This window comes from Elgaria multicarinata, chromosome 4 (assembly GCF_023053635.1).
Source record: "Elgaria multicarinata webbii isolate HBS135686 ecotype San Diego chromosome 4, rElgMul1.1.pri, whole genome shotgun sequence".
Lineage (NCBI taxonomy): Eukaryota > Metazoa > Chordata > Lepidosauria > Squamata > Anguidae > Elgaria > Elgaria multicarinata.
The window spans coordinates 103,659,886-103,682,690 of record NC_086174.1 but is presented as its reverse complement, the minus strand read 5'-3'; the positions used below and the strand labels follow the sequence as shown (position 1 = coordinate 103,682,690).

General features: G+C 41.5%; 2 protein-coding genes across 4 annotated transcripts; one reads left to right on the top strand and one right to left on the bottom strand.

The window, feature by feature from the left end:
* The first annotated feature begins 61 nt into the window (after window positions 1–61).
* PNRC1 (proline rich nuclear receptor coactivator 1) lies at window positions 62–5,164 on the top strand. The gene is made up of 2 exons (XM_063124888.1): window positions 62–628; window positions 4,116–5,164. The coding sequence occupies exons 1-2, from the start codon at window positions 203–205 to the stop codon at window positions 4,548–4,550; spliced, it is 861 nt and encodes a 286-aa protein (XP_062980958.1). The 5' UTR covers window positions 62–202; the 3' UTR covers window positions 4,551–5,164.
* A 9,535-nt stretch (window positions 5,165–14,699) lies between these two features.
* On the bottom strand, window positions 14,700–22,647 carry SRSF12 (serine and arginine rich splicing factor 12). 3 transcript variants are annotated; one of them, XM_063124887.1, is made up of 5 exons: window positions 22,468–22,647; window positions 18,926–19,041; window positions 17,132–17,239; window positions 16,782–16,923; window positions 14,700–15,573 (listed from the first exon to the last, which is right to left on the bottom strand). In XM_063124887.1, the coding sequence occupies exons 1-5, from the start codon at window positions 22,530–22,532 to the stop codon at window positions 15,225–15,227; spliced, it is 780 nt and encodes a 259-aa protein (XP_062980957.1). In that variant the 5' UTR covers window positions 22,533–22,647; the 3' UTR covers window positions 14,700–15,224. The 3 variants fall into 3 exon arrangements, with proteins under 3 accessions (XP_062980957.1, XP_062980955.1, XP_062980956.1); XM_063124885.1 differs by having other exon boundaries at window positions 17,132–17,255; window positions 18,518–19,041; window positions 22,468–22,634; XM_063124886.1 differs by lacking the exon at window positions 18,926–19,041 and adding an exon at window positions 18,518–18,852 and having other exon boundaries at window positions 17,132–17,255; window positions 22,468–22,634.
* Window positions 22,648–22,805: the final 158 nt, after the last annotated feature.

The following is a 22,805-nucleotide window of genomic DNA, read 5'->3' as shown; positions in this document are numbered from 1 at the left end:
AGCGGCCTTCTCGAGTAACAACAGTGGGGCGTTGTGGTGTATTCTCTTCACTCCCCCGCCATGTTCTCCTAGCAGCGGATCTGATCGCCTAACCAGCGCAGCGCAAGCGGGCGCTCCGCAGTCACATCCCTGCATTCCTTGTCCACCAACCCCGCTAATTTTCACTGCCCTCGCGCTATTGCACGAATCCTGATCCTTCACCATGGTGACTACCACAGCGCCTTCACCCTTTCTAGCCCGGATCTCGGCCGGTACCGAGGACCCCCGGAGGTTTCCCACGTCCCTTTTTCAACGCCTCATGCGGGCCGACTACAGCGGCGAAAGCCACCAGCCGGGCTGCTGCCCAGTGGGGCCCGGTGGTAGCGCACGGCCAGCGCTGAAGAGAGTGAGGCGGCGGAAAGGGAAAATACGGTCCACTCCCTCTGGCCTCTTACAGAGCCGCTACCAGCAGTACCAACAGCACCGCGCCGGCTTGGGGCGAAGAAACACCGCGCAGGGGACGAGCAACCCCTACGACGTCCCCGCCGCCTCCTCAGAGCCTGGGCTAGAAACGGTCCCAACCGAGGAAGCTCCAGCAGCTTCGCCAAGAATAGCCCCCGTCAGTATCAGCAAACCCCTCAGGAAAGAGGTAAGGAATGAGGAAAGGAAGGGGGGGCTAATGAAGCGAAGGGACGAAGCCGTTGTTTCTCCCAGCTCGAGGGGGGCGGTGCTGAACGGCGGGCTGCGCAGGTCCCGTCTGACAGTTGGAGAAGGGGGAGGAAGTTTCCGTTACGTCTGTTGTCTTTCCTGAGAGAGGGCGCAGTGAGATTCCTCGGACGCTGATAGGTTAAAAAAAATCCACCAATGAGCTTAGCGGCTGCGCCCAGCAACAGCCCGATTTAGCCCTTGGAGGGGGGGGCTGCGGAGACGTGACGGCGGCGCCGTGCCCAATGGAGGAAAGGGGAGGGGGCGTGGAGGGGCTCGCTGTGGTTGCGTAGGAGATGCGGTGGCTTTGCTAGGGCTGCGCTGCGCATTTAACTCGGGGAGGCGGAAGCGAGGGTGGGCCGCCTTCGCCAGGAAGCCCATGCTGTGGCTGCGCAGTCATTTTGGGCAGGGCTACCTGTGCTGACGTTGTTGAAGTCCAGTTGTTCCAAAACCCTCCCTGCCGTGGCCAAGATATAAAAGGGCCGTTTGGTTCCCTCGTTCGTATCTTCAGAGGCTTCCTGACTGGAATAGTTTGTCATCTAGTACAAGAAGGGCGCAGTCCTATGCGTGTTTAGACGGGGTGGGGGCGGGGGGAGTCTTGCAACTCCCAGCGCTCGGTTGGGAAGTGCTGGGAGTTGTAAGGCTTTTTTCCTGTCTAAACATGCATAGGATCATGCCTATCTCGACGTCCCTGCTAGATCTCTTTGGATTTAAAAGTGCTACTTCACACGAAGGAACTCAACACAACTTCCAAAATGTCTGTCCTGCCACTTGTCTGTAAACCTCAAATTCGTAATTGCACAGCTAAATAGAATAGAGAAATCTATCAATGCAGTCCTCTTGTGTGCTTACTTGGAAGTCAGCACCAGCAATTTCAGTTGGGCGTAACTGTGTGCACAGGATTTAGTTGGAGCAGAGTTGTGTTGCCTCTCAGTAACTTGTTGCTGGGCTTGCTGGGAGCTTCGGCTATTGGGCGGTATAAAAATGCAATAAATAAATAAAATAAACGAAGTCTGATGGCTGAGCTAGATACAGCAACATTCTAACTCAATATAAAACAGCCCCCCTGTTTCTGCCGAACAACCTGATCCTCCTGAAGAGATATAAGCAGCAATCCTATACATGTGTAGCATGTACTTGGAAGCAAACCTCATTGAAATAATTGGGATGTAATTCTAAATTAGCATATCTAGGTATATGTTATAGTGCCCTCTGTGAACTGTGCTTCTTAGTTTTTGTCATATAGGGGGTGGAGGGAAAAGGTAGAGGAGGGAGATCAGTTTGAGGATACCTAAACTAAATGGTGTTGTAAATACACATTTATATCCAATTGAGGCGAGGCAGGTCTTTCCTTGCTGGTATCCTTTGCTTGGATAGAAGCTGTGCAATTCCTAGGTCCTCCAGCCATTTCGGAGACTGTGCTACCCCTCATTTCTGCTGTCCCAGAGGAACTGGCAGTTAGATTGGAGTTCTTCTTGGGAGGGAGGGACAGGGGAAGCAGGCTCCCTGCAGCTGTTCCTCCTCTGGCTGATGGAAGGAGTGAGGCTGGTCTTACCCTTGCTGTAATATCCTTCCTGGGATGAAGGGGGTACCAGTCCCAGTGGACTGCAGTTACACTATTAACAAAAACTCATTTGCAAATGTTCTAGTCATTTAAATTAGTGGGATTAATTTCCAAGTAAGCGTATTTAGGCTTCAGGTGTAAGCTTTTCAGATAGATACTTGCTGAGCTTCAAAGCAAGAGATGCTCCGGAGTTAGAAGCAACTTCTACTTTTAGCTAAAATCATTTTGCTGATCCAGCTTATCCCAGTTCTCCCACACTAGAAGCCAGTGCAAGCCATTGGAAGTTAAATTAGTTGATCATGTATTTGGCTATGATTATTTCATGCCAATGCCTTTGTAAAGATAGTAGGTGTGCTGCAAACAGACTGTGCTGCCAAGATCTAAAAGATCACTTCAGGCAGAATCCAGTGTTGTACAATAGATCTTTGCTTGTGCGATGGGACTTTCTCCCCCCACCTGCAACCCTCCACCCCTCAAAAAAAATGTCTTCCGTAGGGTACAAGAGTTCTCCAGATCAGATTTTGAGAGTATCTGAGGGTGGGTTGGCGCTCTTTCCCAGTTTAGCTGATGGAAGCAGTTCCATTTGTGGAATTGTTTCATCGTATTTCACCCTTTGAAAAATGTTTTGGAAGTGTTATGGGGTTTAGTTGTATCTGCAGCCTTCTACACAAGTTGGCTATAGATATGGTAAAGCCATTTAACAGTGTCTGTGCAACCTCCACACGGGAGTTGTCGTGTTATGCAAACTCAGCAAGCCTGTCTTATATGAGGGTTGTTTAACCTTTGCGTAACCCATGCTTATTGGCTTCATATGGCATGACAACCCCCAAGTAGAGGTGTAAAATTTCTGGAAATTTTGACGCCATGGGAAAAGAGGCTTTTGGGGGTGTGGAAAACAGAATTTTGGGGGGAAATTGGGGGGTGCAATATTAGCACTTTTTACAGATTGAAAGTCACTTCGTTACTTTAGGAATTATGTACAAGTTGGTTTGGCGTAAAATTATTACATTTGGTATATTAAAAGTAGAGTGTATTCAAGCAATTATTACAATTTGAACTTCGTAAATTGTTACTTTTTTTGTAACAAATGGAGCTACAAGCTCCTGAACTGTAAGGAACCTCTGGTTTTGCCAGTTTATGAGGAGGCAAAAAACAATTTTAAAAAAACAGAAGAAACCATCAACATTAGTAACAAAGAAATTACTTATGTCTCCGCTAGTCCTCCACAGTGTCAAGCAGACATAAAGCACTCATTCCCATAAAAAGAAATGAGAAAAAGGCAGGGACCAAGATTCAATGAATATGCAAGAAATTTAATCAGACTTATTTTCTGAGCTATAGCTATCACCATCAGTTTCACTCTTTGCTTCAATGGCAGTGCCCCCTAGAGGCAGAACTGCATCTTGTTCTTGCATTTGAGAATTGTATTCTCAGTTTGCAACCTAGAACTTGCTTGCCCTTGGTGCACAGAAATTGTAATAAACTGATACTGTACATAGTTTTTAGAAATCATTTGGAGAAGTAAATAGCTGAGCACCTTGTCTTAAGCATTGTATTCATCATTCTAAAATAAAACATTCCATAATCCATTTTTTCTTCATTTTTTTTCAATTTTTCAAAAAGAAACCAAAAAAAGGCTTCGAAAAAAACTTGGTTTTTTTCCTGATTTTTTCCGGGGGGGTTCCAGGCCTTTACATCTCTACCCACAAGTGGGGGTTGTATATTCAAAATGGTGGCATGTAACTCACAATATCATGCGAACAGCCCAAGTAAAGAACAAGAGTGAATGTGAGGGGCAACTAACTTTGTGAGAGTAGATATTAAATATACTTAAATATATTTATGACGTTATCTTTTATCTTTGCAGTTGCTCAAAAACAGGATTGGAAAGTCTGAGAAGGTTACCATTCCTTACAATCAACCTGTTCATGGTATACATCTATGTGACCAATCAAAGACTAACAGACAGAGAAGTAAATGTAATACACCACTGAACAAAATTCCATCTACAAAAAAAAGTGAAAATAACTTTTGGCTTGAATCGGAGTCGCCTGACCTCATTAAAAAGCAGGAGAAAAAGCCTCTGAAAAACACAGAAAATGTGAAATCGAAGAAACCCATCTTTCTGACTGAAGCCAGCCAAAAAGAAAACTATGCTGGGGCAAAATTTAGTGATCCTCCTTCTCCCAGTGTCCTTCCAAAGCCTCCCAGTCATTGGGTAGGAAGCACTGTTGAATATTCTGACCAAAACAGGGAGATGATGGCAGTCCATCTAAAAACTCTCTTAAAAGTTCAAGCATAGCTTATGGATTTTTACACTGAACATACTATGAATTTGAAACCTGCCTTGTTGCAACATGATCTGAAAAAGACTTGTCAAGTCTTAAAATCATAAACTTGTACTCTATTTTTTACGGTTGTGTAAATAGTGTATATCATGTAATGTGTATATTCATATTTTGAGGTACATTTTAGTTTTGTTATGAAAGGATGTATTTTACACTGCCCATGTGGTAGATGGTTTTTTGTATATAATAATGGACATCTAATGTGTGCTTAACACATTGAAAGACCTGACAGTGTTTGCACAAGGTACTGAAACTTTGAAAGAAGAAAAGCTCTCATCTCAAGGTTCAAATAGAAATGTGGAAACATTACTAATGCACTACTGAAATGTTTTGCAATCTGTGACACAATACATAATTGAATAAGAAACCTTCATAAATTGAATTTGTTTGAAATAGTACATGGAGTTAAAAATAATTTCTCCTTGCAAATATGAATTTGGAATTTGATTTACGAAACCCAAAAACATGGCACTGCTGATTCTCTAACAAAGAATAGCGGATCTATCTTCCAGAGATAATTGGTTATTTTAAAAAAAAAGTTTAAATAAAACAATTTGGCCTCCCCTTATTTGGTTGGCATTCTTTGTGAGTTCTGTGTGAATGAATGGTGATGCAGCAGTCAGTGTATTGGATATCCTTGTGTTTTGTCAATGTTATGACTTCCATCTTTTAAATATTACAACTTACGAACTTCCATTATGCCTTACTGGCACTTACATACTAATTACCTTCAGCACAATCTTACACATTTCTACCTTTTGTGTTCAGTGGAGCTTAATCTTTGGAAACTGCATATAAGATTGCAGCATTAACTCGGTTTTAAACGGATTTGTAAAGTGATTCCCGCAATTACGAAAAAGCAGGCTCTCTATACCCATTTACCTCAAAGGAGTTCCATATGCAGAACAGCATTGGTTCCCAAGTTCCATTACTGGATCTTGAAGTATGTATGCAAATAGAATGCAGATGCACATCATAATGTGGATGTGTAGGAAGGTGCAACGACACCCACCACGGGCATGGCCCCTGTACAGATTGCATGGTGGTGATGGCGGTGTTAATTTCTATCAACTTTCCCATCTACTAACATGGGCTGCACATATATAATAACAATCAGCTAGGCTTTTGTGATTTGCCTGAGGCCCCATACTGGAAGCAAGGACTGAAGAAACATGATACAAGCACCAATGGTCTTGAATGAAACTTCAAATATGAAGGCAAATATATTGCAGTTCCTTGCAGTTGTCTATGCTGTCTAAAGCTGATGGAAGCTGTTGGACAAAACATCTGGAGGGTCACAGGTAGCCCACCCCTGCCCTAAAGAAATCTATTTTAGTATGTTTATTATAGTTGTATTTAGTAATTAACAAAGCTTTTAAAAAGTTGATAATTTTTGTTCCAATACACAAGCATTTCACCTGAAATATTTAAGTAAAAATTGAAGCACATTTAGAGAACAATACTATGTTCCCTGGGATAACTCCTGGATTTTATAGTGAATAATTTTATGTGTACCATTCACAAGGTGGAGCAGACCAGAGTTTGTCTACAGTTATTAGTGCTTTCACACACTTGGGGCCCTTTAGCATTGCTGAGGCCTTGTGTTTCCACAATCAGCTAGAATCAGAATTAAATGGTGGTTCCATGTGGCATCAAATATAGCTCAATTTCCCCTATTAAAAATCTGACAGTGCCTGTCCTCATCAGTAAGATTCCACTATGTGTTTACTTAGGCCAGTTCTACACCAGCCTGAGATAGAGGGAGGGGGGGTGATCCTGGACGTACCTCCTTCCAGGATCATCTGTGTCCAAATGGCCAGCTCAATGTCTGGGATGGGAGGAGGGACATCGCACAAGTGGAGGCGGCCATTTTTTTAAGTAACAGGAGCTGGAGTGCTCTTGTGCTCCAGTGAAAGGTAAATGGGGGGGGGAGCCCTGACCCCTCTCTCCCCCCATCTCGATTCCTCCTGGCCCAGCTCCTTCCGTCTACTGCTCCCCGCTACTCGCAGGGAGGAGGGAAGAAGCCAGGATGGGTGGCCACACCTCCCGTGGTCTCGGGATGATCCCAAAACTGCGGGAAGAATTGGATTTTCCCAGGGATTATTTATCTTTGGGAAAACCCGTGCTTGTCCCCACCGCTCCCGTGAGTTCCAGTGCATCATTTGGACGCACAGACTCCGCCGTGACCAGCTCGCATTTTCGGGCTGGCGTAGAAACGGACTTAGAAGGCCTGTTCAGCAAATGGTCTATTTCAGTTTGCAACTATACCTTCATTAACAGCTTTCTCCTTGCCCCTTTTAAGTTGATTCCTGTTCAACTGCCATACCCGCAGTATTCTTAAGTGGTCCTTGTTTCAGGGTGAGGAGCTCTTTAGTTTTTATCTTTGCAGTCAAAAACCATTAATTTTTAGCAGCACTATTTCACTTAAAAAAAAAAAAGCAGGGAGGAAACTACTAATTAAAGAGACAGTAGTCCTGAGAAGTCCTGGCAGTGCCATGCCAATCCATATTGCATTGTAGGACACAGTGGCTTGCAGCAGCAAGCTGGTATCCTCAAAACAGCTCACCATGAAGAGTAATCACCATGCAATTTCAAGCAGCCTCCCATGGGTTTGCCATTTCATGTGAAGCTTTGGGCCTCCCAGACTATTCTACTCCCTTGCCTTCTGTGTCCATCTCCATACTCCATTTGGCACAGGGTACATATTACTCCTTTACATTTCTAGCTATATTCCCTTTCCTGCTTCAATACATAATTGCCATTTCTGGTGTGTCATCAAAGCAAAAGGGTTTGTAATTTCCACTGAGACATGTTGTTCACTGAAAGATTGCGGACGTGTACAAAACATCTTGGGCACCCCCTAGTAGACTTCCTCAGGGTAAAATGAAGGTTTACTGCAAGATCTTGAACCTGTCCAGTTCTTAAGTTCTTCTGGAGAGGCCCTTCTTTTTCTATCGCTGCCTTCAGAGGTGCATTTGGTGGCAACCCAAGAGAAGGCCTTTTCGGTGGCTACTCCCAGGCTGTAGAACTCCCTCCCATGGGAGGCTAGGTTTGCTCCCTTTCTGCTGACTTCACCAACAGATGAAGACTGTTTTATTCAAATAGGCATTTGGCCTAAGTGGTTCTGTTGGGTTCAATGCTGGTTTTATTTTATATTCTGTATATTAATGATTGTATATTAATGTATTTTATTGTTTTAATCCATACTAATTACGCCTGTAGGCCATTTTGAGTGCCATTTTTTGTAGAAAGGCAGGATACAAATCAATTCAATTAATATATAGGATTTCATGATGATCAGAATATAAGGTTGGACTCAGAGGTGCCTTTTTTCTAACCACAAGGCTCTGCATGCAGATTTTTTGCTCACTTAGCTCAAGCACCTTGCATGAGAAAAAGGAACTGAAATCCAGAGCCGTACTTCTGTTTATGCAAAATGTTTTGCACAAAGTCAGAGAAATTCTTCCTGTAGCTGTTACGTATCCGTTCATGGAGCACCGTCACTGTCAGAATTTCTCCCACTAGTGTATCTATGGATTTAATCCATCGTTATAAACCCGTAGAACTAATGATGATTGGGCAGTCTCTGATTTAAGCCTAATCTACGCCAAGCAGGATATTGCACTCTGAAAGCGATATATAAAAGGCAGGAGCCATACCAAACAGGATATAGCAGTATGAAAGCGGTATATGGTATGTGTCAATGGGCCACAACAGTTGTCAGTGCACTTCAATACTGCTATAAAACAGTAGTGTGGCTCCTGCCTTTTATATACCGCTTTCATAGTGCAGTATCCTGCTTGGTGTATATTAGGCCTCAGTATCAGCATAAGTATGGTGGGGGCACAAATGCCATGTCTCATAGGTCCCAGAGAGCCCACCAGTGCTGATGTCAGCATCAGTGTGTGTGTGTGTGTGTGTGTGTGTTTTAAACTTTGTGATAAGAAAAGTGGTGGGCAAAGTGGCTGCAACCATGGTCATAATTTTTCTAGAAAGCCTCACATAGGACCCAGAGGCATTGTGGGAAAACTAAGATGGCAGTGGCTACTGCAGCTGCTTCACCCCCTGCTGTGTGTGAACAGAGCTGCTCACTACCCCCTGCCTGTGGTAAGCTCATTAGGGTGGACCATCAGGGCTGTACTAGGGGACTCCAATGAGTATCTTGCCCCAAGGCCTTCTCAAATTTGGTGCTGGCCCTGGCTGACTATACATAAGAAAAGATAATGGAAAGAATAGAGCTCCATATCAGGAAATCAAACAATAATATTGCAAGAACCCACCCTGCTTAATTCTATACTACTTACAAGAAAAAAGTTGGAAACATCATCTTTCACCATCATCATTCGAGCCATGGTTCCATCATCAGGTTTTTCCTTACAGTAAATCTTATAAAAACCAGTGTTTTATTCTTCAGTTTTTCAGAAGGTAAAATGTTGTGTGCATGCACACACACACACACACACACAAAATATGACATCAATACAGAGAAGGTCATACTTAGGTCCTTTACTGTATGGAGTTGACCCACTAAGTTCAATGGGATGTACTCCTAAGTACATGAGTCTAGGACTGTATCCTTCAAATCAGTGGAACAAGCTAGTTACAACCAGCTTAAGTCCCATTAACTTCAAAGGGTTGGATCCAGGTTTAGTCATACTTAACAGTAGATTCACTGAAATCAATGGGGCTTGAGTTAGTAACGACTAACACAAGTCCAATTGATTTCAATGGGCCTATTCGAAGTATTGCTTTATTTTTGTTTGTTTTGTTGTTAGCTGTAATTGTTTATTGTTATATTGTATTACATCAGTAATTTAACAGTTTTCTTTAGTATTTTTTGTATATATACTGCTTAGAGATTTTATTATATAACCCAGTATATATAATTAAATACATTAATTCTGGAAATGGCACCTAATCACTATTTCCTTTGGATTGATGCCCACCTCAATAGCTTTTGGAATCCATTAACTGACAACTACAAACTAAGCCACATTTTCAAGACTTGCTAAAGCATAATTCTAGTACAAATTATTCCAGTTATATCTAACAGGTAGATCCTTCTGTTATTATTGCAGGTAAAACTATTACCTTTCTTTGGGAAGGAGAATCAGTGGGAAAAACATGTTTCAGATCTGCCAGCTCTGGATAAGATTTATGTTCTACCAGAGATTACAGAGACCGATATCCTCCAAGAAACAGACATATTTACGTACTTGGGCAGTATCTGACCTTGTAAGTAAATCATCAGTTATGAAATCCCAAATCTAATGTAGAACTGCAATAGCTAATGGCAGACTTTCTGGGCTTCTTTGGGGGAAAGAGGGTTGTTAAATCTTCAATCCAAATTGAAATATGCAATGCCCATAATAAATTATCTTCTTTGTTAACAAAAAAGTTTAACATATAACTGGGTATTTTTTAAAATCAGACCATACTCATTCAAAGGGCTTTAGAAATTTAATGATAATTTGCAGTTCAATCCTATACATGTCCACTCTAAAATCCCTTTGAGTTCCATGAGGCTTATTCTCAGGATTGCAGCCTTAAACAAGCTGGACAATATTCCAAAACTTTATATTTTTCCTAAGGCTAAATTGCCAAGGTAATAGAAGTTCAGATGTGCCAATCGGCCATGTTGTTAAATATCTGACCATCTACCTAGGATCTTTTATGCAGAACTAGTAAATGGAGCAACAACTCAAGGTGGCCAGCATAATTTTAAGCATTGGTGAAAGAGTCTGGAACTTGCAGGTCAAAGCTTACAGACACAAGACAGAAGACAATGGCAAAACTATCAAGAACATCCAGAACTATCCAGTATTTTCACTTTTGCCCAGTGCAAGTCATCTGAGAGGGGTAGGTTTATTAGCCCTCTAGAAACTCATGAAACTAGGTAAGATGTAGAACAGGAAACAGCCGTGTTAGCACATGAAAGACAAGTGGTGGTGGTGATGCCAATTTGATGTCACTAAGATTTAAGTAAAGTTACTCCAAGTACTTTGGCTTAGCCAGACTGTGGGCCAAGAAATAAAACGTTACTCTAAAAACGAGGGCAAGATGATAGTTTTTGTTGAAACAAAAACAATTTTTATGTTTGTTTCTTTAACACAGGGATGGGAACCTGATACCTGTAGGCCACAACCCAGCTCTTGCAGTTTTTGTCTCGGCCCCCACTGCCTCTCTCCCTCCACCAGGGGGTGCAAAGGTCTCGTTCTTGCTTGGCAATCTCCACTTCCAATTCCTGTCAGAAACTCTTGCAAACCAAGAAGCAGTCCCATGCTAGGAGAGGCAAGGAACACTTCTTATTTATGGGCACCCCTGCCATCAGGAAGTGAGGGGGAGTCCTGGAGGCCTCATTTCCAAAGGTAGCACACAGTTCCCTTGAAGTCCACTAACAGGGCATGAATGTGCCTGCTATCTCGTGTTACTAAGGTGCCTCTGAACGTGGGAGATTCTGTTCACCTGTCATAGCTAAAAGCTGCTGCTAAGACTATTCACCATGTATTTATATAACCCTTTTTTAAAAAGCTTTTTAAACTAGTGGCCATCAAGTGAGGGAGCATGGATCAGTGGTAGAGAAAACACTTTGCATACAGAAGATCCAGGTTTAATCTCCAGCCCTTTTCTATTAAAATAGAGCTGGGCAACCTGTGGCCCTCTACCTAATTTTAAAATCTCTCTGCATCCAATCTTAAAATCTCTCTGCATCCAATCAGTTCTTTGCAGCTAAGAGTCTAGTGCCTAAATTTGCTTTTTCCCTCCTCCCTCCCAATCCCCTTTCCTTTAATGTTGTTTTTCTTATATTGTAAGCCTGTGGAGAGACTGTCTTAAGGTTTTTTTTGGTAAGCCGCCTTGAGAGTTTTGTGGGGTTTTTTTGCTAATGGGCGGGATAAATGTGCTGAAATAAAAATAAAAAATCAGACCACTGAGAAAAGCCATCTGCCCCATCTGTTCTTTTCCTTAGCAGCCCAATGTTAAGGAAAAGAAACAGTAAGGATACCAGAAAGAGAGAAGGGGTGATCCACCCATTTTTGGCTCTAGCCCTATCAGCCACCCCCCCCCCATGGAGGCCCCAACAGATTACTCATAAGGGGCTGCATCCCTTGACAAAAAACTTTTGCCCACTCCTTTAAATGTTATAGGACCTCTAGGTGGCCTGGGGAAGACTTTTGTGCAAGACCTTAGAAAGCTGTTGACATAGAGAGAAATGAGCTAGATGGACCAGCAGTTTTACTTGGAAGCTTCACAAGTTCATTTGTAATATATCTTCTAATACTGAATTCCATCAGTTAATTAAGGCTGCAATCCTATTCTCAATTAGCTGGGAGTAAGCCTCACTAAACATAACGGGGATTGCTTCTGAATAGACATCTATAGAATTATGTTGTAATTCAAGGTAGGCAGAAAGTAGAAATGGACCTACTAGATCGCTGGGTGATGTCTGACTCCCAAGTGTTTAACAATAGCAAGAACAAAATGGCCTCCCCCACATCCCTCTAAATTACATTGCAGAAATGAAGAACGCTTGGGGTAACCAGAAGTGTATTTCTGTGTGGAAAGTCGAGTTCTGTTCATTTTTTTCAGTTGAAAAAATGAATTCTTTGGCTTAGAATTCTGTAAATCAAAGTATGTCTTTTTTTGTTCCATGGTCCAGTTAGTTCTTAGGGTACTAGTAAAAAACACGGTAGATCTCACAAGCCCAAGATCTGCCAACTCCTGCTGTGTTTTGCAAAGAAGTACTTTCCTTTTTCCTGTTTGATTTGATGGCCAAGCAGTTTAACTGCGCAACACAAGTTTCTAAACTAAGAAAGCCCAAAATGTTACAGGAAAGATGACCTTGTGGTATTTTTATTCATCCTTTTTAAATTCCTTATTTAAAAGCTTTGTGCTGTTTTAAGAGAGGGCAAACAAAACTGTACATAATATTCCATATATATAGTGGCATAATAATAATTGTTTTGTTTTTAATTCCTCTCCTGATAGTTCTTGGGAAAGAACTATTTATCTCTTACATTTATCTCTTCACTGTTGAAGGAGGCTTTCTGCCAAGATCCAAAGAGCTCTTTCGTGCTAATCTACTTATTATTGAGAACAAGCAGGACCTGCAACAAAACACTGCAAGATGGAATGCTCCAGTTCAGTGCTCCTGCCAACCAGGCAGCCATGTTATCTTCCAGGAGACTCAATTCCATCACCTTGGGCATAGTGAGGAAGTAGCTGCAAACTGCTCTTTCCTGTGCCACCAAGTAGTTCAAGAAACTTGAGACGAGGCAGGAGGAGCTTATGCTGCAACTCCAACCCATTTTAGCATCAATCTTCATAAACTGCATTAACCCTGACCAGAGGGGGTCATTACAGGATGAGTTTTCCTGTATAGTAATGGGCTTCTCATGTAACCTCACACTGTGAAACAGAGTAATGTTGCTATGGCTCCCCAACTACGGAAGGAACAGAAAGAAGCCATCTTAGATTCACTGTGCAGCTTTAGGCAATTCACCCCTATCTCCCATTTTCTGTTTCCCCTAAGAAATACCACCAGCCTATCCTTTCAAGGTTATTATGAAAGCAAACCCAGCTTTTTTTAAAAAAAGCAAAAGAAACCTCATTTTTTTATTGAAAATAATATGTTAAGTTATGAAGTAACAGTAGTACTACTCCCAACACAAAATTATATAATTGCTCATGAAGTGAAACGTGGTTTTACTGCCACTACAATTAAGTAATACAATGCAGTGCTTGTACCAGGTAACAGACATCATAGCTACCATACACTTAAACGCAAATGATAGTTTCCCAAACGTTACTAAACAACGCAATTGTAATATATTGTAAAATACAAAATACTCCATTACTTGAGTTAAACAAGCTAATAATGATTTTGTACTCAGCCGTTTAAGAGTTAAATCATTTTAGGGGCTCAGAATCTTAAAATGCTTGAAAAAGGTGCCTTCTACACAGATCTTCTAATACAATGATATTTTGAAAATAGAGCATGTAATAAAATGAAGATTTGTACACTACAAAGTTAATCACCTAAGAGAGTTTCACAAAAAACATTCAACCACACATGAAAGTCTTTGTTCAACAACTTATAATGCAGTATCATAAAATTACCTCATATAACCAATTATCTCTTTTTAAAATCTCCAATGCATATTAGGCCTGCTTTCTCATAAGCATTGGTCTTGATCCAGTGACTGATAATTATTCACTCTGCAAGTGCAAGAGCCAAATGGCTGCAGCTACACATACATCAGCATGGGTTGGTAGCATCAACTGTACCAGTTCAGTCTGTAGATGGGAGGATCACATCACAAATTTTCTTTTATGTTAACCCCTGCTCTTATAAATAGAAAGCCTGTACATCAGGGAGAAAGATTCTAGTCTAAACATGTGCCTGCTGGCTGGTTTTCTATTTTCAGGAAGTTTTAAAATTACGATTACTGGGAGAGCATTCAAAAATGGAATCTCCCCTATATCAAGCAGTATAGTCCATTCTACATTCTCATTCGAAACTCATTCCATTGCATGTTTAGATCTGACTAAAACCTGCCCCATCCCACCTCCTTTCTGATCCAAAAATCCACATATACAAATTTATCAGGGAAGGGAAGAAAAGGACTTCCAGGCACTCCTTCCCCTTCGCACCTATGAGTATTTGGTGGGAGAAATGGATATCCAAAAACATTCATGTGCCCACAATCTCTAGCTTGGGATGTTGATAAAAGTTAATTCAGATCAGTTAGTTAGTACTTCTCTTTCAAAATGGAGGTGTGTAGGAAAATTAATTACAAGTTTTCATTGTAATATTTTTAATAGATGTAAATGTAGTCCATCTAGTCTGATATATAAATTTCCCCTGTCAACATACTTCTGTAATCTGAACACAAACCAGCTTAATTTGAAAGACCATTTCAAACTTAAAGCTCCTGTTATAGTGCCTCTCCCAACCCCAAGACTAATTATCTGAAGAAAATATGACAATGTTTATCTTCAAATTTGAACTGGGTAAAACAGGCATCAAAATAATGCCAAAGTACAACAGCAGCCTCATCTAATTCACATCAGCATTAAAATCAATAGCAAAAGGCTATTTGTTGGGGCAGTTCAGTCCTATCCCAGGTGTACATTTTCAGCACAAGCCTTGCTTGTACTGCAACAACTACAAAAGTATTCTATGAGATATAAGCAGGACATAGCTGGATGGCTCCTCCTACCCCCTTAAACATGGGCAAAGACCCATGTACAGCTTCTAGCCCATGCACTGGCATTAGGCTGTGGCAGCACCAAGGATTTGGAGCAAGGGGCTAATGACAATAGAAAACAATTTGGTGCAGTACCAGCCTAAGCTATATTAGTGCATAGAAAGGTACCAGCTTGCATGGATGCAGGGATCTTAGGATCAAGCATTATTGGGCTTTAAGTAAGGGGAGTTGGACTAGACTATATTTTTTAAAATAAAATAAAACAGAAGTCTTAAAAGAATTCTGAACATTTAAGCATCGACCAAAAGGACAACACAGCAAGATCTCTTATTAATCAATTACTTTACATTTCAGATAAGCTTTGGACAAGTTTTGTTCTTATTTTGTGCTCGTAAAAACTGTACTAAAGAAACAGATGCACTAATCTTCTTCAGATACTGACTGGTTACTATTTCTTTGATAAAAACTCCTAGAGTGTGAGCGAGAATTGGAATTTGTATGTTTCCGTGGAGATTTAGACAGAGATCTAGTAGCCGAACCTGAGCGTTTTGGATGCGATCGTGACTTTGTTCTTGAACTGGAACGTCTTCGATGGGAACTAGATGGCGATTTTTCAACGTATTTTGAACTTCTCTGGGGTGATTGTGACCTTCCCCTAGAACTAGAATTTCTTTGGGGTGTGACCGACCGTCTTGGTGAACTGGAATGCCTTGGAAGAGATTTTGAGCGGGACTTAGACTGGCTGTAAGAATGTCGTCCACGTCTTGACCTGCAAATCATTCAAAGCATTAGAAGTGGTCTTCTTGCTATGTATAGTTAAGGAGTGTCGTGATCTCAACAATTTGCTTAATTTACTTCTCTTGAGGTGCTTTTCTTTCTTTCTTAGCAAGACTGTATGCCAAAAGCCTCAAACAACTAAGAAGAATTTAAAGAGTAATTCAAGGATTCCAAAAAGAAAGCTGTAAGTAAAATGTAGTTATGCATTTTTACATCCCAACGTAGTTTTTTTCTGGTTGGAACCTCATTAGGCAACTTGTCTACTCTTAACTAAATATTTTCAGACTAGCATAACAAGCAATTAAGGGTACAATCCTATCAGCTCCACCCTTGATACTTGTAAGCCTCTGAAGTCTGGTAGGCCACTGTGTGAACAGAGTGCTGGACTAGATGGACTCTTGGTCTGATCCAGCATGGCACTTATGTTCTTATGTTTTTAAGTCAGAGGCTTACAACTATCCAGTGCAGGGTGGGAGGCACAATGACGATTATCTTCATATCCGCTGCGCCTCCACTCTGCGATTTAGCTAAACGGGCTTTTTCACCTGTCTAGCTGACACAAGGATGGAAGGAGGCTAGGGAGGCCTGGGGATAAGGCATAAGCTGTCCCCTCCTTACTCAACAGCATGTCCCCTTTACCTTCCCTTCAAGGTCGCCTTTGTTTCCTTCGAGAGGCAGCCGACAGTTCTCTCTATGGCAGCTGGGAGAGGGAAGAGGTGGGGAGCTTGGACTCCTGGATCCGAGACTGGTGCGCTATCTCCGACCTTGGATCCAGGAATCCAAAACATATGCCCCCCTAGACTTTAGGCTCTCTAAAGTTACCTATACATACATTGTTACTATCTCAGATAGCAAGTGGTGCAACAAGAATGAGGCTACTAGAAGGCAGCCAGCAAGGTAAAGTTAACGCAGCCCTTCAAATTCAATGCTAAGATTTTGTAAATGCCCTAGCTCCCATGGGTTAGAATACTCAACCACACTGCCAAATTCATTTTAATAAGGAGACAAAGCTACTGAACATTTGCAGTCGGAACTCATATTTTCCTTATTGGTTGTTACCCTCCTAGCTGTTCATGCATTTTGACCTGGGACAGTTTAAACATGCTCACTGACACATGCCCAACAGTACAGTTTTACATTGTGAACTAAATAGCAAATTGCTGATACAAATTTAACTATCTTGAAGTGATCCACACTTACTCTTTAAAACTGTCAGAGTGTCTCCTGCTCCAGCCCCATGAAGAACTTCTGCTACGTGTCCTTCTTCGGCTGTGGCTTCTTGACCTTCTGTAGTCCACTGGAGAACACTGGCGACGCTCTTTCGATTTCATCTGACCTGGTGCTAGAAATTAAAACAAAACTAGAACATTGCAAGAAAATGGCAGCCTCTTACTTTTTGAGCATTTATTTATTTGGCATATCTATAAATCACCCCTCTGGGTCTTAACATTTTGTGGTTATTTTACTTTTCATTCTCAGTGATATGAAAGATGGCTTTCTTAAATAAATATTTTGCAGAATAAGTAAGTGATGTGCTTATAGTCACTTACTTTTGCGATCACCTTGTGCAAACTGTATTTCAATTTGCCGGCCACATACCCACTTTCTATTGAGGTTATAAAGAGCATCTTCTGCATCACGAACATCTTCAAACATGACTGTCTGTTAAGGACGCTTTAAACATGCACAAAGCAAAAAATTGTATCATATAACATTGATCAAGATATTCAGACGCTTTTAATATCAAGCAAGTTATTTTGATATGCTACTTAAAAGTTATAGCCATTTCATACGTTATGTGGCCATTTGTGTACACTAGTGTTCCAGCAGCGTTTCTGGTGGTAAACACATAAAGTGTGAAAGGAAGACACACATCTTTAAATACCAATGTGAGGGAATTAAGAGTAGCTACAGAACCCTGGTATGTGTGCATTGCATGTTTCAAATCAGGGTTGGGTCCAAAGGATGGCAAGCTCAGGCATCTGCCAAGGCCCCAGAACAGGCAAAGGGTCCCACTATCCTAACCATGTCGTCATTCTCACTTTGTGTTGAGCGTGAGATAATTTTGTTTGCAAACCATGCCTCTGTCAAATTTGGGGGGGGGGGGGGAGGGGGGAGAGAGACTACATTTATCTTGCTTGAGGTCATCAAATCCTGGAATCAGCACTTGGCAATGTACACCTCCCCTTCAACTTTGTGTGTGTACCACAGCAAGCACCAGTGGAATGCCAGTGTTCCTGGACTGCCACATAACGTGTGAGGCAACTGTTACATAGAAACAAGGTAACAACGAATGCCTTTAAAATATAGTTGTCCTGATCCAGAAATGTGTATGTGGGCTGAAATGCACATTATTATTTTTTGCACCTATTGGCTTTCCATCCATTTCAAAAGCAAGTCTGTATGTACAGGGAGTTGCTTCCCCACTGATCTGAATGGAAACACTCTGGCAGGAATGGCATCTCCATGTATTTTGGAGCCCCTACACTTGGAATACATCAATGAATCAGTGCAAGTTATGTACATCTTATTTTAAGGGCCTTTATATTACCATATTTTAATAGGCAAAAATAATCTACATGTTAAATAGAATTTAGTTCAATACTTCTGCTATATTGCAAACACTGTCCATATCCATAAACATCAGACTTTCCCCTAGTTTTTCCTTCTTTATTCCCAGTATTTAAAACAAAGAATTGTCAATGCCACAAAAATGCACTAGATCATCTAAATGACTGATATATTTCAGTATTCCATTCGAATCTATTTTGTTAGGGAAATGATTCACAGAAAAATGAACAAATATTTCCATACAGTTCAATTGTGCTACGCTAAGGAAGCAATATTAAAAGCTAGAACATTTATAAACAAACAAATTCTTGACTGAAATGTAAGCGCTCGAGCGATAAGATACAAAACGAAACTTTGGCAGTTACCTCCATGTCACTTGATCTTGACCTTTACTCTTTAGGGCTTGCTAGATGGACTTGACAAGGGCCGTAGAACCAACCAAATCAGACTTGGCTTTGACTTTGGAACTCGAGCAAATGTCGGAAAGCCGAAGCCTTAACTTGGTGTTGTGGCTTTGTCTTTTCCTTGAAAAAGGACTTGCCCTCTTCCAGTTTTCTTTTTATCTTTTTCCACCCTCCCTCTTTATTCCTTGGAGCTTGAACTTTAAGGTGTCTTTTGGCTTGCCTGCTTGGACTCTATCTAACCAGGTTCATTCAAACTTTGGGGTGCTTGCCAGCCACTGTGGACTGCTTTACATTTTCTGAGACAAAGAAATAAATACATTAAGTTAGGACGCAATAACAACAATGCACCTCAATTAAAAATACAGTGACATAAAGGATATTGTATATAAGCAAATCCTCTTGGGCGTCTTGTGTAGAAGTCAAGCGGAATGTATACGTCAACTACAGGGCCATACCGACCAAATTCACGGCGCAAATCCTCAGGCCTGAAGTGTTTTAGAAATAAGGCAAAAAAATATGAGTGTTTCTGTATTATGGCACCTGCTTTAGCAACATCCAGCTGCAGCACCTAACAGACTCGTCTTGTATTTTGAAATGTTAAAGACACTTTCTATAATCCTAATTTTTCTTGTGTTAACTCTTCAAAGCATAACCATTTCGTAATCATTTCTTTGGCTATTTGGTGAAATCATAGTTGTAAATGTTAAATATATAACTATTAAAAAAAAAAGCTAAGGATTTAGCTACATGTTTTAGAGTTCATTTTAATGTGTTATTCATGGCAACTGATCATTCCACTGTGATTTTTATATGAATGAGTTAGGGAAACATTATAGATAGGTAAATGCATGCCAACAGCTCCACAAATTAACATTCTCCAAAGCCAGTGTTCCCTTCCTGGAACTGCTGTATATAGTTTTCTTGTCAGACCTAAGGAAAGAGTGCAATTTTGTTTGGGAGATTAATGCAGTTTAAGTTCACTGCACTCAGCAAGGTAGACCAACAGTCTGATTCAATATAATGTTATTTTCTGATTGGGGGGCTGGGACACCTTTCCTATAAATAAATACTTACAGAGGATAAGGGTTTTGTATTTTAAAATAAATATAAGTAAGAATGGAACGTGATCAGGATTTATGAAAGTGTGAACAGTGTGGAGAGAATAACTCAAGAGGTATGGAGCAGTATCAATATTGCTGCCACCCTCCTGCTCATTCCGTTGAACCAGCAGGACAGACTGCTAGCGCTAGCACAATGGGAATTACCACTTCCTAAAATAACCCTGGAAAGGAGCAGAAAAGCTTGTTTCCAGATTGGGACACATCAAGCTCCACGGACCTGCCCCATTCTTGAAATGAGCGTTTCTGCTCACTTGTAGCTATTTTAAGAAGCGCTAACACCTCATTGCACTAGCAGCCGTCCGTGCTGCCGTATGGGCTCAATAAGATACTGCTGCATGTTTTCCTCACATAGTGAAAACTTGAAATCCTGATCATCCAGTTAAATTAAGTGGTAATAGGTTTAGGAAAGATAAATGAACTTCTCACAGTGTATACAGTACAATACGTAGAATTTATTGCCAGTAGATGTGGTGATAGGTTTTAAAACACACAAACCCATCTGTGAAATTAATAATGGGGGGGGAGGTTAACCCACACATAGTAAACGTCCCACACTAGCCAGGAATCATTGGGTACTTCCTAGAATGTGTCCTGAACTATACAATACAATAACTTGCTATTTATATGCCTCTTCATTGAATGGTCTTTTATTCTGTCCAGCCAATCGGAGCCCAGAAGGATAATTATTAGCAATTATTTACATATTGGGTTGTCATGCAGAAACAATCTTCTACCCTCTGCAAACAAACAACAGAAATCCTACTATGCTTGGAGCACAGAGTAATTTTTTTGCTAGCAGAACAGGAATCCATTCACGCCACTAACCAAGAAGAATTAAAAGGAGCTCCATTTTGACTGGAGCAAACCACTTGCACACAAGTGAAGGTTCCTGGGGGCTCCATGTCCTCGCCATAAAATGAAGAAGACCCCTGAGCCTGGATTTAAAGAAATTGAAACACGCAGACATGAGATGCATACTGCCATGGGTGTGTCCAGATAGCACATAAATAAGAATTCCCTGAATGGAGGTTGCCTCATTGCTTCAATTAATGGTTCCAGACTGATTGATTCTTAAGTCAACATGTACAAGGAACCTATATGAGCACCTGAGGGTCAAACTTCACATTCCTTTCATCTGGTGGCATTTGTGTGACAGAGCAAGCATGACTTTAGAAGATTATCATCCTGTGCAAGAGAAAAATGTGAAAGATCTGTGTGAGCGTAAACATGGAATGTCTTTTTTTAAGATGGTGCTTGCCATTTTCAGTTTTTATAACATTTTAAAATTAAAAATAATGTTTAAATGATGCTGCCCAGTTAAAGAGGGCACTTTTTTATTCGGTTAGAAGTTTTAAAACTGACTAATCTAGCTGTTGTTGTTGCAGCCGTAGTAGTAGTAATCTACTATTTGAATAAATGTGCCCATATAAAGGGCTTTCTCTAGAAGGAAGAGGAATTCTGATCATTTAATATGAGACTCTTTAGCAAAGATTTTGAAAATCCACAAAAAGTACTGAAACTTGTCCAAGTCAAAATGTATAGGGCAATCAGATGGAAAGGAGAAAAGGGTTCCTGCACCGTAATAGGGACCCTATTAAGGGGATTCCAACATATATGTTTTCACCCCTATATAACAAGCTGCACCTCTCAAAATTCACTCTACTGCTAACCAAACTTAAAAAAAAAAATACAGCTTCCCTGTTCTCATTTACATCTTTGTTACCCAATGTGACCCTCAATTTAATTTTAAACAGAGAAGCAGAAATACCAAAGGAAGAAAGTGGCAGGGGAGAATGAACTCAAAAGCATGCAGTTTAAGATAGAGAAAAAGACCCAGAGAAGATGAGATGGGCTATGGAGAAATGCACAAGCTGGTTATGCAAAAGGTACAAATAGGTTCAGTATTTAGTTATTAGTTATTTCAAGCTTTTCAGTCGAAAAAGGCTCCCAGGCCATCCTATCATGACCAATAATAAGACAGTCCCTGTCTTCTGCAAAATCCTAGCCTGACTGAAGGGCTATACACACATCAACTATGCTTTCGAGAATGCTTCCACTCTAATCAAAGGATGCTGGAAAGAAACCTATGAGGGGTCCCACTTCCCTTAACAAATGCCTGAGGGATGACAAACCCCCCACCTCCCACAGATCTGGACCATATACCTTGTACCCAAGTGAAAAATAAGGCTGCATCAATATTCCCTGAGCAAATTGCTTTCCCCCCCTATGGGAACGAATTCAATTTTTGTTTTTCATGAGAATGAGGTTGTCGTTTAAATTAATTTAATAATAATAAGCCTGGCCCTGCACTTGTGCCTCTAAAAGACACCCATAATTTATGTATTTTCTTCCCATACATCTGGCCAGGGGGAGTTAGGAGCGGCCACCACAATACAGATTTACAATAATCCCATTTTTCAAAGCCACTAAGAAAATGTAGCAGGTGACACGCGTCTCTCGGCCATAGGACTGTGATGGGCAAAGCTTCCCCAGATACTTTTGTTTCTGTGTGCCTGTTAAAGACACAGCAGCAGGGCCAATAAAAAAAGCGGCAACCCGAGGAAGAAGGCGACACTTCTCTTTCCTCCTCCCCACCCCATCTTTCTTCTATTTCGATGACCTAAACCCAGCCCCTTTGCCTACCTCCATGGTCAGGCCTTGCAACTTTTATTTGCCAACTCCCACCCCCCCAAATAAAAAATAAAGGCAGCATAAAGCCGTCCTTAGCAGCCCCTGGAATCTCACGCCTGCCACTCCCTGTCTGCAGGCCGCCGCCCGCCAGTCTCTCACCTAGTGGCGTCCGCCACGTTCCTGACGAAGAGCGAGGTGTTGGGAGGCCGCGTATAGCGGGACATGGCGCCGGGGCCCACGAAGTCTCACCACAGAGACGGAAAAACGGCGGGACCGAAGAGGGCAGAGCGAAGCGCCGTGGAGCTTGAGATGGAGGCGATGGCGGAAAGGGAAGGGGCTGGGATTGAGAGGGAAACTGCAGCCGCAGCAGCAGCAACGGCGACAGCGAGCGGAGGCCAGAAGCAGTTGGCGAAGGGGCGGGAACAATAGAGAGCCGGAGGAGGGGAGGGAAAGCGCTACGAGGCCTCCCTTTCTGACTAGAGGCCACCGCTGTAAGG